We start from the raw sequence: 12,825 nt of genomic DNA, 5'->3' as shown, positions 1-12,825 counted from the left end.
TTAGATGTTCAACAATAATCATAATATTTTCTAAGAGGGTAAAGTTTTTTTCTAATTAAGTTCTCATATGATTATTGTAGCTATTATTATTATTTTCACCATAATATTTGTATATTATGAATATTTATTATTCATTTATATTATTTATAAGAACCAGTTAAATTTGAATGGATAGATAAAGTATGATAAACTTTTTTCATTCCAAGTGAGTACATTTCTTTTCTTAATATAATAGTTGTACATTTTCTAATATAGATAATGGGATTCTTAGGTTACTAGGAAGAATTGATGAAAGAATGAAAAATATATTATTAAAATCATTATTTAGTGACTGATTAATATTTTATTGTTGTGGTAACTCATTTGGAGGTCCAAAGGTTATCTCAAAGGTGATGAAATGATACAGTATTGTAAAAAGAATTTAATATATATATTATTTATTTATATTAATTTTGTTAGAATTCCAATTAATGTTACTATATCAATGATATATATGAATGATAAATGGGGTAGAAAATTCTTAAACAACATAAATATTAAATTAAGTAGTGCTAAAAATGGTTGTTTGGAGGTTTTGGGTTTAAGTATTGTGGATGACAAAAATATCTATTGGAATAGTTAGTTTTACGTATGTGAATGTTCCCGACTCGGACAGGATTACCTCAGTGTGAAAGTACATGTGGAAACGGAAAAAATGGTTGCTTGGTGCATACGCGTCGCCAAGAGATGTGTGATTGTGTGAAGCTTTTGGTGGGACCAAGTCAATGTCAAAAATTAGCAATCAACCAATCTTACACCTACTCATCTCTTCCTCCTGACACCTGTCCCCTCCCTGCTTTCTATTAATTAATTAATTAATTAACGATCCAATTTTTAAATTTGACAAGACATTGGTTAAAATGATCATAAATATTAGTCCATTACACTTTTATTAAATTATGCGTATAAATATCAACTTGGTATGTGGCATAATGTATTGTTAGATTCAAAGATTTAATTCTTAGGAATGAGTGGCATTTGTTATGTAGTATGAAAAAGGGAGTACATTTGTTGTCCCACAATTTGTATCATTCCATATTTATGAGTTTATGATTAATCAAAAAAATATTTAATAATTAAATTTTAACTTAAATATATTTCTATGACCAATCACAAATTCATGACACATGAAAATGCATAGCCTATGAAAAAACACTCATAATGTTGGGGAAATATCTTTTGATTGTATGTACTAGAAAAATTATGCATATAAATGAAAATGATATTTTACATGATTTTTAAAAAATATTGTAAGACTTATTTAATATTATTTCTTACTTAATAGTCTTCCTAAAAAAAGATAAAAACATATAAAAAATTACAAATGATGGAAAAAAAGGAAATGCTCTCCATAAAATATAATGTTTATTATAATAAAAACCATAAAAATGTCTTAAATGTTATATTATAATAAGGGAGAAATATTAACTTTGATCAACCCTTTATTCAATTTCCTTGTATATTTAAGCTATAAATAAGCATATTTAGTATTTATAAGGTGTTTCTAAAGAACCGGTGCAAATTACAATTAGTACCTTATTGATCATCAAACAATCAAAGTACTATTATAGCAGTTCAATCGATGGTTTACTAACTAAATTGCATATCAGCCAAGTTATATATTATATATATATAATATAATATATTAACATTTATATTAAAAATTAATAAAAAACTAATAATTTATTCTTTATTAAATAAATAAAATTGATCAATTTGACATGTATATTTCAATAGAAAACTGGTCAATATGAACAATTTTGACCAATATAATTATATGATCGGTCAACATTAAAACATGTTGATCGGTTTAATGATTGAACCGGTATGTATGAATGTGTGTTTATAACATTGAATTCAATTGATTAGATGATAAAAGTTTTATTAACGCTAGATTGGACCATGAGTAGAGGGTGATTGCATAAGTGATAAAGTCTACGACCTTTGGAACTCCTATTTATTTATTTAATATACATGATATATAATGAATATAATCTGTACCAAAAAAGTATAGTTAATAATAATGTTATATTTCTTATTAAAACTTGCCATATTTCTACCAAAACTTAATTAAGCGTTAAGAAAAAATATGATATAAATGCATTTATGATTAAACATGTTTTATCTATATCTATACTATTAATCTATATCTATACTATTAATAAAGGGAAAACACAAAATAACCACCCATCATGGTATAATCTGTGTTTTCCTAATTTGCCCTCAATATCTTTTTATTTCTACCAAAAAACCATATAATATTATTTTCTTATCTTATTATTATTATCTTTTTATTTTAAAAGTGTATTTAAAAAATTGAATATTAGACCAATTGAATAAATTCAACCGTAAATTTAGCGCAAAAAATTATATTTGAATTTATAAAATATAAACTATACATTACAAACGATAGGAAAACAGGTTGACAGACACGACAGTCATGTCAACACGCTAGTCATAATAATAGTACAACATAAAGACAGGGACTTATATGTTACAACAGTGCACCAAAGAACAACATGCGCACGCAACACATCGAATGTTATAACCTGTCTACAGCATGGGTAACTAAATACACACAAAAATTCCAATGTAAATTTAATAAAAGATGAGCCAAGAAAAAATTGTTAATAGAGTAGTTAGATACTTTTGTGTTATGCTTTGTTTGGTTTAGAGAAGAAATAGGATGAGAGAAGTAAAAAGAAAGAGTATAAGTATGAGTAGAAAGAAAGAAATGAGAAAATGAGTTGATTATAATGGTTGTTTGGTAGAAAAAATATATGAAAGAATTAGAAAGGGGAGAAAATGTGTTTTTATATAAAAAAAAACAATTTTACTCTTTAAATAATAATAAAGATTTGATAAAGCTAAGAACATTATTGTAAATACAAAAAAAATTATCTCCATTTACCATTTTTTATCACATTAGAGATGAAACTAAAAGTCAGTGGTCTCACTGCTTTTATTTTCTTTCTCTCCCCACTCTCTTTTACTAAATAGGAGGAAGATTCTCATTCTCTTCAACTTTCTCTTTCCTTTATTTTCTTTGTTAAGTCCTCCAAAATAAGTCAAAAAAACTTAACATGTTAATTAAAAAATGAAATATTTATTATTTTTATGTTTTTATTTCAACATTATTGATTCAAGATACCAAGACAACAGATCCTTATCCATGTGAATTGTAGTTATACAAGATATATCATTTAGATCACATATCTCATTTTCTTGTCCCGATCCAATGAAAAGTAACACTTAATTAAAATGAAAATTTCTAAAAACATAAAATAACATATTTATCGTACATGGAGAAAGCTCATTGATTATGTACATGAAGACACGTTCATTTTGGGACATATGATTCCGACCTAAAAGAAACCCTAATGAGTTTTTGGTGGGAAATGGGAAAGAGTGTAGAATGGGAAAGGAGCAAGAATACTCATTGACGCGACCATGGATCTTTGACACTCTACCTCTTTTACTCCTTCTTCTAATTTCACTTCATGTTCTCGCTCTGGTCATTTTTCTCTCTCCACTTTCTTCTTCTTATATTTCATTCATTATCTCATCTTTTTCAATCTCATTATTCCATTTTTTAACTACTTATAGGTGTTTTGGATTTATAAACTAGCCACCGAGAAACAACCTCAACACAGAAGAAAGTCCAATTGAATCACAAGGTTCGTTAATCTCTTTCATAGCCATTATATTTACTTATGATTTTAGATGGAATCATTGTAGTGGTTGCAATTTGATAACTAATGCAAATTAATTACCTTCAAAGTTTAATTTCATTATATGTATATGATTCTACAATTGATTATGTTGTTTGGGTTTTAAAAATGTATGATGTCATGTATACACTATATACTAAGTTTTTAATTCGTCAAATTTGTTGGATCCTCCTTCTGGTATGGTTTATACCTCTGTGAATTTGCGAACTGTAACAGTATAATGTAAAGAACTAATTTAAAGTCATATTGTAAAGATTCGACAAAGTTTTATGCTGGCTTTCGAGTGCCTAAGACTCCCTTCACCTTTTATCCGGGCTTAGGACTGACTATGTATAGCATAAAAATACACATAGTCACGTACTCGGGTTTTAATTTAAAGTCATGCACCCCAACATAAATCTATGAAGACTAGTGAGGTTTTCTCCAACCAGATTGAGATTATTATTGTTAAGGAATATATTTCCTTTGAATGTTCTTTTCTGTACTTCTTTATAGTTTGCCTATCTCCTATCGAATTGATTGTGTTGGTTTTAGCTGTGCACAACTAAATTGGTTTCAATTTTTGGTTCCATCTTTAGTGCATGATAGTTTTAGTTTCGCGTGACTGAGTGTCGTTACTCGTTATATGATGTGAAGCATATGAGGAAATAAGAGATACCAAATGTAGGCAGGGTAAACTGCATGATCATATGAACTAGTTTGAAATAAAATTTGGCGTTATTTATAAAGCTTGCTAGTTGCAACAATAACTCATCGCGACACCAGTATATTTTCAGCATGTGATACTCTTTTCTAATATAAGAAGAAAAGATTACCTTCATAGGAATAGACATTATCTGTGTGATAGGTTTCTAACTATTGCCTTAGAATTTGTGTTACATGATGTTATTTCATGGCTATACGGAGAAAAGTTGGTCTTGTGACCAGGTTATGTCTAGGCCAGTTTGTGTTTACCTTGACTAGTTGATCTTGCCTGTCTAATCCTTGCCGAGACTAACGGGTTCATAAGAATATTGTTTGCAGCCTAACCTTATGTATGGGTAGCCTAATCCTATGTAATTACCACAGTTAGTATTTACAACCCCATCATTCATTACTCTTGACTCTCACATCACATGCTCATCAACTGCCAAACCAACCCCTTGTGGTTTATGTCTATGGGGAACATGCGGTATAACCTTACTTCCGAAACGTATCTTTAGAGTTTAGCTAATATCGCTCTCTCAGTAAGATGTCCTTGCTTGAGTTTTTTATTTTTCTCTCCATGTTGCATTTTTTCAGACCTGCCAGTCAATCTTGGAAGTCTGGAGTTTGTATGAGAAAATATGGACAGAATATAATAAAATTTGGAAGAACATTTGAGCAAAAATGCTTGTCTTTTGGTGAGAAATGTGTGATGCCTAGTGCTTTCGGAAATTGAATGGAGGTATTTCCATACTAAGGCTTTTCAGCTTATGCAATGTAACTGTTACCATTATTTATATTTTATAACAGACATCACATACAGTTTTATGGACTTGAATATATGTTTCAACTTTCTACAATCAGAGTTGTAAGTTCACATATCCGTGTGACACTAGCACTACGACGGTCACGGCCGTGCCTATCACTTGATCAATTGAGAACTGACTTTACTGAGAAATTTAAATTAAAATGTCTATCCAGGAATGAAATTTATCATCTTGCAATCTATGCTTTATTATTGCTAATGCATTAACAAGTTACCTGCCTGCAAGGAAGGTAATTTTGCTGCTGATTGATTGCCTTCGGAAATTGGCGTTTCACAGAAGCGGCAAACTTAAATCTTGACCATCTACTCCAAGGTCTTCTAAGATTAGTGAAATGGACCAAAATCTTAGCAGAGGCTCTCACTCCAGGTCTGCATTAGTAAACTTTACTGTTAAACGCGAATACGCGATAGGGAGTAGTATACATTGTGCATATAGAGGAAGACAAGAGAGATCCTAACCATATGGCTTGTAATGTTAGGCAAAGTTGTGTGCCTGAAACATGGATGGAATATCAGATTATCTAATATGAAGCCAATTATATTGGATGACAATGAGGTAGTAATATTGATAGTTATAATAGGTTAAAGCCAGGCAACAATAGAAATCTCATTATACCTAATATTGTGATGCTGATTTGAAGATATGCCTCATGTATAAGATTGCCACTTGAGGGTGATAATACTGAATCATATGGGAGGATTTATTATGTAGTGAAGTATTTTACGAGCAAATGATAATTAAATATGAGTGGTGGATGATACATTATACATAATAAAGCAAATGAAATTACACAGCTCAATGTATGATTTTCACTTGATCATTTGCTCTAGTTTAAAATAATACTAAAAATGTAAAGAATAATAAACTGGCTAGCCAAATCAAGAGGTTATCAATTTTATTATACATTATTTCATCTCCTATGTATTATCATTGTAAAGATATACACAATCAGTATATTATTTATCATTCATTTTTCTTATTTTTCTTGAAGAATCAATAATAATATGATAATGTAATCACAATATATAAAACATATACACAATCCGTTCATAAATTTTTAGATATTGGGTAAATTCTGGTATGTGTAGTATACAATTTGTCAATTCTTGTCTTATAACTACAGAGCATTGTTTAACAAATTTGTATAAAGAATACACAGGGTGTCTTTTGTATTAATTATTCATATCACATGAAAAAAGAAGACTATTACCATAATAGAAAGGAAAAACTTTCACTTAACATAAAACACTGACATAACTATAGCCAGAGAGAAAAGAACCAAAGTATCATTTTCATTTGCATAAGAGATGGATATCTATTTCACATTCAACTGAACTGAAATAGTTCCTAGCAGCTACATTATAAGGTTAATGATATTTCAGCAAATCAATAAGCAAATTCAACTGTGAAAAAAAAACAAATTTAGCTTGTGTATGTGTTTCAAAACCTTCCATCATACAATGGATTCCAAGGCCATGTTGTGCATCATTTTAGCCAATGGTATAGGACACTTTGTGACAATATCAAACTTGGATGGATTTGAGGCATGCCCAAAGAGTGATATGTATAAACAAGTAAGCTCCATGAAAGTTAACTTTGAAGAGAGAAATCCTTTCCAGTAATAAGGCTTTAAGTCAAAAAATGTATGAAAGAAACGCCTAGTTCCATTCAAATCAAGCTTCAACAAAGTCTCCATTCCAAAAATGTAATATTCCCTATTGAGTCTGCTCTCAATTGGCCACAAGCTATTCCAAACTTTACTATAAAGTTGCTTCCCCCTTATCATTCTGGTAGAGCCAAGGCACTCGGCTATTGCAGAAGCTACCACCGGTGCTAGAGCCATTGTTCGAGCCACCATGTACCCGGTGGAAGGGTGGACTACCCCGGAAATCCCACCAATAGCCATCACATTTTGAGGGATCTGGGGAAGAGGTCCTCCCATCGGAATCAAGCACTTCTCATCCTCCACTATCCTTTTCACTCTAATTCCCAAGTGTCTTAGCCTTGCAACCATCCTCCTCTTCACCTCCACGTACGACAAAACCGGGCGGCTAACAAGCGAAGTCTCTTCAAGAAATATCAAATTGGAATCAAAAGGCATTGCATACAAGAAAGTTGGAAACTTTGAATTGTTAGCTCTCATGTATGGCTCATTCCCCAAATGGGAATCCCTCCAATCCATCAAAACCATCTTGTCCAAATCAAAAGGGTGTTCATCAACCTCAGCCAAAATACCATGAGCAATTTGAAAACCATGGTTTCTCTTTTTCACTCTATGATCAAACTCTACAAAAGTACTACCAAATCCACTTGCATCAACAACTAAACTCCCTTTCAATTCTACCCCATCATCACATAAAACTCTAGACTCAAATTCCTTATGCTCAATTTTCCACACCTTTGCCTTATAAAATCTAACACCATTAGAAACACACCCTTTAATCAATTTTTCCTTAAGTTTCTTCCTACTAACCCTCCCATAAGGACAATCCAAAAACTTGTTCCTACCCTCATCAAGATAAACACAAGCCATAGGCCAAGTTTTATCGAAACAATCATCAAGGCCAAGATTCTCAAACTCATCAACCCATGTGCCATAATTGTTAGGCCACATAGAGAGAGGGTTAGGATCAACACAACAAACCTTGATTCCATATAAGGAAACTTGTTCTGCTAGCCTTATACCTGCAGGGCCAGCACCAATTATGATCACATCGAAACGAGATTGATCAGAAGGGTGACACCAATGAAGGTCAATGTCTAAGGATTGTGGTTGGTATTCTGGCTTCAAATCAAGGAAATTTCCAAACTTGCTTGTGCTGCTGTTAATCCTGAATTGTGTTGTTGAAGAAAGTGATGATTTTTTGTGATGGGTTGTTGGAAGAAGAGGGGGTGAAAGTTTGGGTGAGTGGAGAAGTTGGTGAAGATTCTTGGTTGGAAGTGGTAGTGGCTTCAATAACATAAAATGGGTCACCATTTTTTGATGTTGAAGAATTGAAGAAGTATAGCAAAGCAAAATTGTTATATATATGAGATTTTGGCTAATGCAGACAAAATGGGAATAAAAAACAATAACATATGGGCTTCAACCTCAGATAGTTTCTGATGGGCTTAGACATACTCACTTTGTATTCACCTGAATTGTCTTATTCATTATTCTATTTTATTTTTGCTAAGTGATTAAAAATATTTAATAAAATATATTAAAGATATTGCTTTGGTAACGCCAACAAGGCGCTAGTGTTGTAAAAATGTAGAGCAACACTTGTTGAAAGGAGCAACACGTATTTTAAAAAAGATTAGTTCATCACTCATAAGATGAATGTATATTATTGCTTATACCAAAAAAGATACGATAATGTGTAATATAACTTAGATAAATGAAAACATAACAATCAGATAGATGTACAAATAACAATGACAGGAAAGGCAGTAAATAATAAATGGTTCCATTTTGAGTTAAACAGGTTGTCACATACAAGATAGAGTAAACTTAGTGAATAAAAAGTTTCATAATAGGTCAAAGAAAGGTTCCTAAAATTGTTCTCCATAACATTTTATCTTGACCTTTTAACATGCCTTGTAAAAAATTTCTGCATTATGTTTCTTAACCGTGAACCCAACCTTGTAGGATAAAGAATCTGGCTGTTGCTGTATGTTTTTTAAGCACACATTCAGGAGAATATACTCATTATTTTTGTATTATCCCCTTTGTCACTAATAACAAACAATTATATTGTTAATAAGATTATTGTTTCTGAGATGATACAAATAGTGGATAACTTTTCCTATATCTTTCTACATTTTATTAAATGCTATTCAGTTCTGTACATGTATCAAGATTTCAGATTATAGATCCAGTACAGGATTTGTCTAGCTTTTGGTCTGTGAGTACTGAATAGACTAAAGAAAGAATACGACAATACAGAACTTATGCAACAAATAAAACAAATATCTTCACAATGACAAGGAACAAATGTGCTCAACTTATTAGATTGTTGAGAGAAAGGGTAGTTAACAGCAATTACAGAACCAGCTGGACTAAGCAGTGATTATGCAACATGATAGAACAGATTAGACTGCAAAATGAGAGGATACACAGCCACTGCTTTTTGAAGTAACTGAAAGAACTGATAGAGGGTTTGCAGGTTGCTGGGGCAAAGAGAAAGATGGATCTACACCTGATTTCTTACGGTTCGAGGCTCCTTTGTTCTACAAAATAACAGGGAAATTGTTGATAAAAATGGTGAAAAAAATTACTTCACTGGGCAAGGTAAATCATTGCTGATAGTGAGGTTTGGAGCAACAAAAAGATCCCCATTGGCAAAACTGTTCCCGAAATGGTACTTCCACTAGAATGCAAGCAAGGTTTTTGAGGAAGACATGGGATTCATCATCCCAAAATGAAATTCAACTGAAAGAGAAGGTTCCCACAAAGGATCTGTACTTGAATCTAAAATCATCAGACACGTGGGTTGCTGAATACAGAAAGTGGATGGACAAAGTGGGGCATGGGATGCCTTACCATTTGGTCACAGCACTATTTCATTGCCCAAAGAGCCTGCTGTGGTAGAACATGCACCAGCTGGTATTGTTGCAGGACTATCAGCTTCCTCACCTGCTAAGGGGGGGGGGGGCATAGGAACAATGCATGCTCCAAACTTAGCCAGTAGATATTTTCGGCATGTAATACATTGCAAGGGATGTAGAACTGTCGTCAAAGCTTTCGAAGCATGGAAAAATGCCCTTTCGGCTGTGGCTGTTGCATTAGCCTCATTGGCAATTCTGATATCTGGGAGACAGTGGATGGCACTACTGCTAGTATCTGTTTCACTTTGCTCTGTTGGCATCTATGCATGCTCAACCGCCATCGCAATGAATACAACAAACTTTATCAGGATACATAGGAGATTATGAGGGACAAGTTGCTAAAAATAGTTATTTTCAAAGGAATACTTATAACTTGTTTTATGATAAATACTGAAAATGATAAATGGTTGCATGACATCTACACTGACCTTTCTCTGTTATCTAACCAAATAAAGAAAAATATGAAAACATCGTAAACTTACATGTTGAAATATAATCACCTGTATCAATGATTTAACACTGCTCCTCTATATTACATTTTGTAAAAGAATGACACTAGCACTATTGTACTTGTACATGTAAGTAATCAATTGCTTGTAACATGTAAGCATTTGACAAAACATCAACTAGACAATACTGTTCAATGTATGCCAGACAAATGTAACTGAGGCATAATATAACTTGAATATCTTACAACCTAAAATCATACACCAACATTTTGATTTGTAGTTTGGCTACATGGGAATAGGAGGTTCTTCCAACCATTTTGCACGAAAGCCTGTTCCTTGACAATTAGAACAGCACATTGATCCCTGAATAATAACAAATAATGGACACAATAAGTCTCTAGTATATTGGTATGTTGAGAATGTAGAGTAACAATATAGAATAGAACTAAAAAGCGGACACCCCAGCGCAGGAGGCTCTCACTTAGAGGAGTCTGGAGAAAGAGTGTATATGTACACAGTCTCACTCCCACAACCGAAAAGACTGTTTCCACAATAAGTCTCTAGTAAATTGGTATTTTGAGAATGTAGAGTAACAATATAGAACTTAAAAAGGGTGGCCCAGTGGACCCGCTCAGTGGAGTCTAGGGAGGGTATATGTACAGTTGTACACAGTCTTACTCCCTCAACCTGAGAGACTGTTTCCACGATTTGAAATCGTGATCTGAGCAACCTTACAGTTGCATCAAACTCCCCCTCCGGTACCAATATAAAACCGAATACAAATAATATTTCATAAAAAAGGTACCTTTCCAACACAAATTTTACAGCTAGTGTTCCTGGATGGGACTTCACAAAGCATGTTATCACCAAGAATAAAAAAACCAGTACCACCACACCATTTGCATTCAATATTCCCTTTTGAGTTACAAGATGAACACCCAATTGGACTAGGTTGCTGCAAGCATCATAATAAATATACGATAAATGAAGGACCATAATGCAAATACCATAACTATATTTAATTTCAGACCAGTCCATTAATTATTCAACAAAGCAATAACCAATAGGTATATGATTTCAATGAGATATGAATTGAAACTAACCTGAGAGATTAACCAAGCTTGTTCAGTGCGTCTAGTGAAATCAGAAGAGGAATCAATCATTGAAACACGAACCCTAAAGGTAGAAACTTTATTGTTGCAGGAATTGGAATTAAACTTAGTTTGCATCGATTTTGAATTGAAAATAAGAGATCCACAACAACAAGATATAGAGAAAGCCATTTGATTCATGAGAGAATAGGTGGGTGGCGATGAATATTGATGAAGGGATAGAAAAAAATAGAAAATGATTTTTTGTGCTTGCAAAAATATCATTTCTTACTTATTTTATTATTCTACAAATATCATTTGATTCTATTTATTATTGTTAACAACCTATTATTATTTCTAATAATTTTCTTCTCTTTTATAATAGTCTTTTTGTGACCTCTCCTTTCTTTTGTCATATGTGGAATAATTGGTAATTTAATTTGTTTTTATTATTCTTTGAATGTTGTGCTAATTATTTATATGTTCAATTTTTTGAAGTTAAAAATTCAGCTATTTTAACAAATGGATTCATCATGTTGATTTCATTTTTTTTAGTCAATAGAACAAATAGATTACAATATATAGTTAAAGGAAATTTAGTAGTTACAAACTCATTTCTCAATTTACATAACATCTAAATAATGTTAATTTATTGCATCACAAAAATGAAATTATATTTCTTATGAAACTCTTTAATTTAGATTGATTGGGGTATTGAATCTCGAATTACTGAAACCTAATTAATTATATTAGATGAGCTAAATAGTTTGTGTTGATTAGATTCGAGTAATTTGTTCTATATGATATATGAAAAACTAAATGTGATCTTTCATTGTGTGATACATGATTTTCTACCTAAAAGTGTCATGAAGACTCAAGTCAATATTAGCATAAAAAATTTCAATCCAATTTATACGAGAATACAAGCAAGTAAAGGGAAAGATGCGCAATAACTAATATTCATTGTTTTGTGGGCATGTGATTGGTCAGAAAAAATATATTTAAGTTAAAATTTAATTATTAAATATTTTTCTAATCAATCATAAATCCATAATACATGAAGTGACACAAAATGTAGAACAACAGATATACTCTCGCTTGTAGGATAATGGACGTGATACATTATGGACAAACATTTTTTAGATGTGTTGATAGACCCTAACCCAATTCCATATGATGGTAGGTTAATCTTAACTTAGTGAACTTAATAGAGTTTTGGCATATTATGTCAAATTCTATATGTTTCCAATTCATATTATTGATGTAATAGAAGCTACCATTGCATTCTTAGCATGGGTAACAAGCAATCAAACAAAACACAAATAATAATTATAGAGAAAAAAACAAAAGAATTTGTTGATGATGTTCGACCAATTGTGCTTACATTCTCCTGAGTGTGAAGTGATTATCAATA

The 12,825-nt window shown here is 31.9% G+C and overlaps 2 protein-coding genes, 1 long non-coding RNA gene and 1 pseudogene across 3 annotated transcripts; 2 read left to right on the top strand and 2 right to left on the bottom strand.

Annotated features, from left to right (window-relative positions):
- On the top strand, positions 3,404 to 5,314 carry LOC109343794. Its single transcript, XR_002107258.1, has 3 exons — positions 3,404 to 3,553; positions 3,646 to 3,716; positions 5,052 to 5,314. It is a non-coding gene; the product is annotated as an uncharacterized LOC109343794 (long non-coding RNA).
- On the bottom strand, positions 6,375 to 8,402 carry LOC109343792 (capsanthin/capsorubin synthase, chromoplastic-like). The gene has a single exon (XM_019582266.1). The coding sequence runs from the start codon at positions 8,256 to 8,258 to the stop codon at positions 6,735 to 6,737; it is 1,524 nt and encodes a 507-aa protein (XP_019437811.1). The 5' UTR covers positions 8,259 to 8,402; the 3' UTR covers positions 6,375 to 6,734.
- LOC109343790 lies at positions 9,148 to 10,292 on the top strand (annotated as a pseudogene).
- LOC109343791 (protein EMBRYO SAC DEVELOPMENT ARREST 3, chloroplastic) lies at positions 10,322 to 11,683 on the bottom strand. Its single transcript, XM_019582265.1, has 3 exons — positions 11,424 to 11,683; positions 11,126 to 11,275; positions 10,322 to 10,683 (listed from the first exon to the last, which is right to left on the bottom strand). The coding sequence occupies exons 1-3, from the start codon at positions 11,610 to 11,612 to the stop codon at positions 10,606 to 10,608; spliced, it is 417 nt and encodes a 138-aa protein (XP_019437810.1). The 5' UTR covers positions 11,613 to 11,683; the 3' UTR covers positions 10,322 to 10,605.

Source organism: Lupinus angustifolius, chromosome LG03 (assembly GCF_001865875.1).
Source record: "Lupinus angustifolius cultivar Tanjil chromosome LG03, LupAngTanjil_v1.0, whole genome shotgun sequence".
Classification (NCBI taxonomy): domain Eukaryota; kingdom Viridiplantae; phylum Streptophyta; class Magnoliopsida; order Fabales; family Fabaceae; genus Lupinus; species Lupinus angustifolius.
This window is presented reverse-complemented; position numbering and strand designations above follow the sequence as displayed.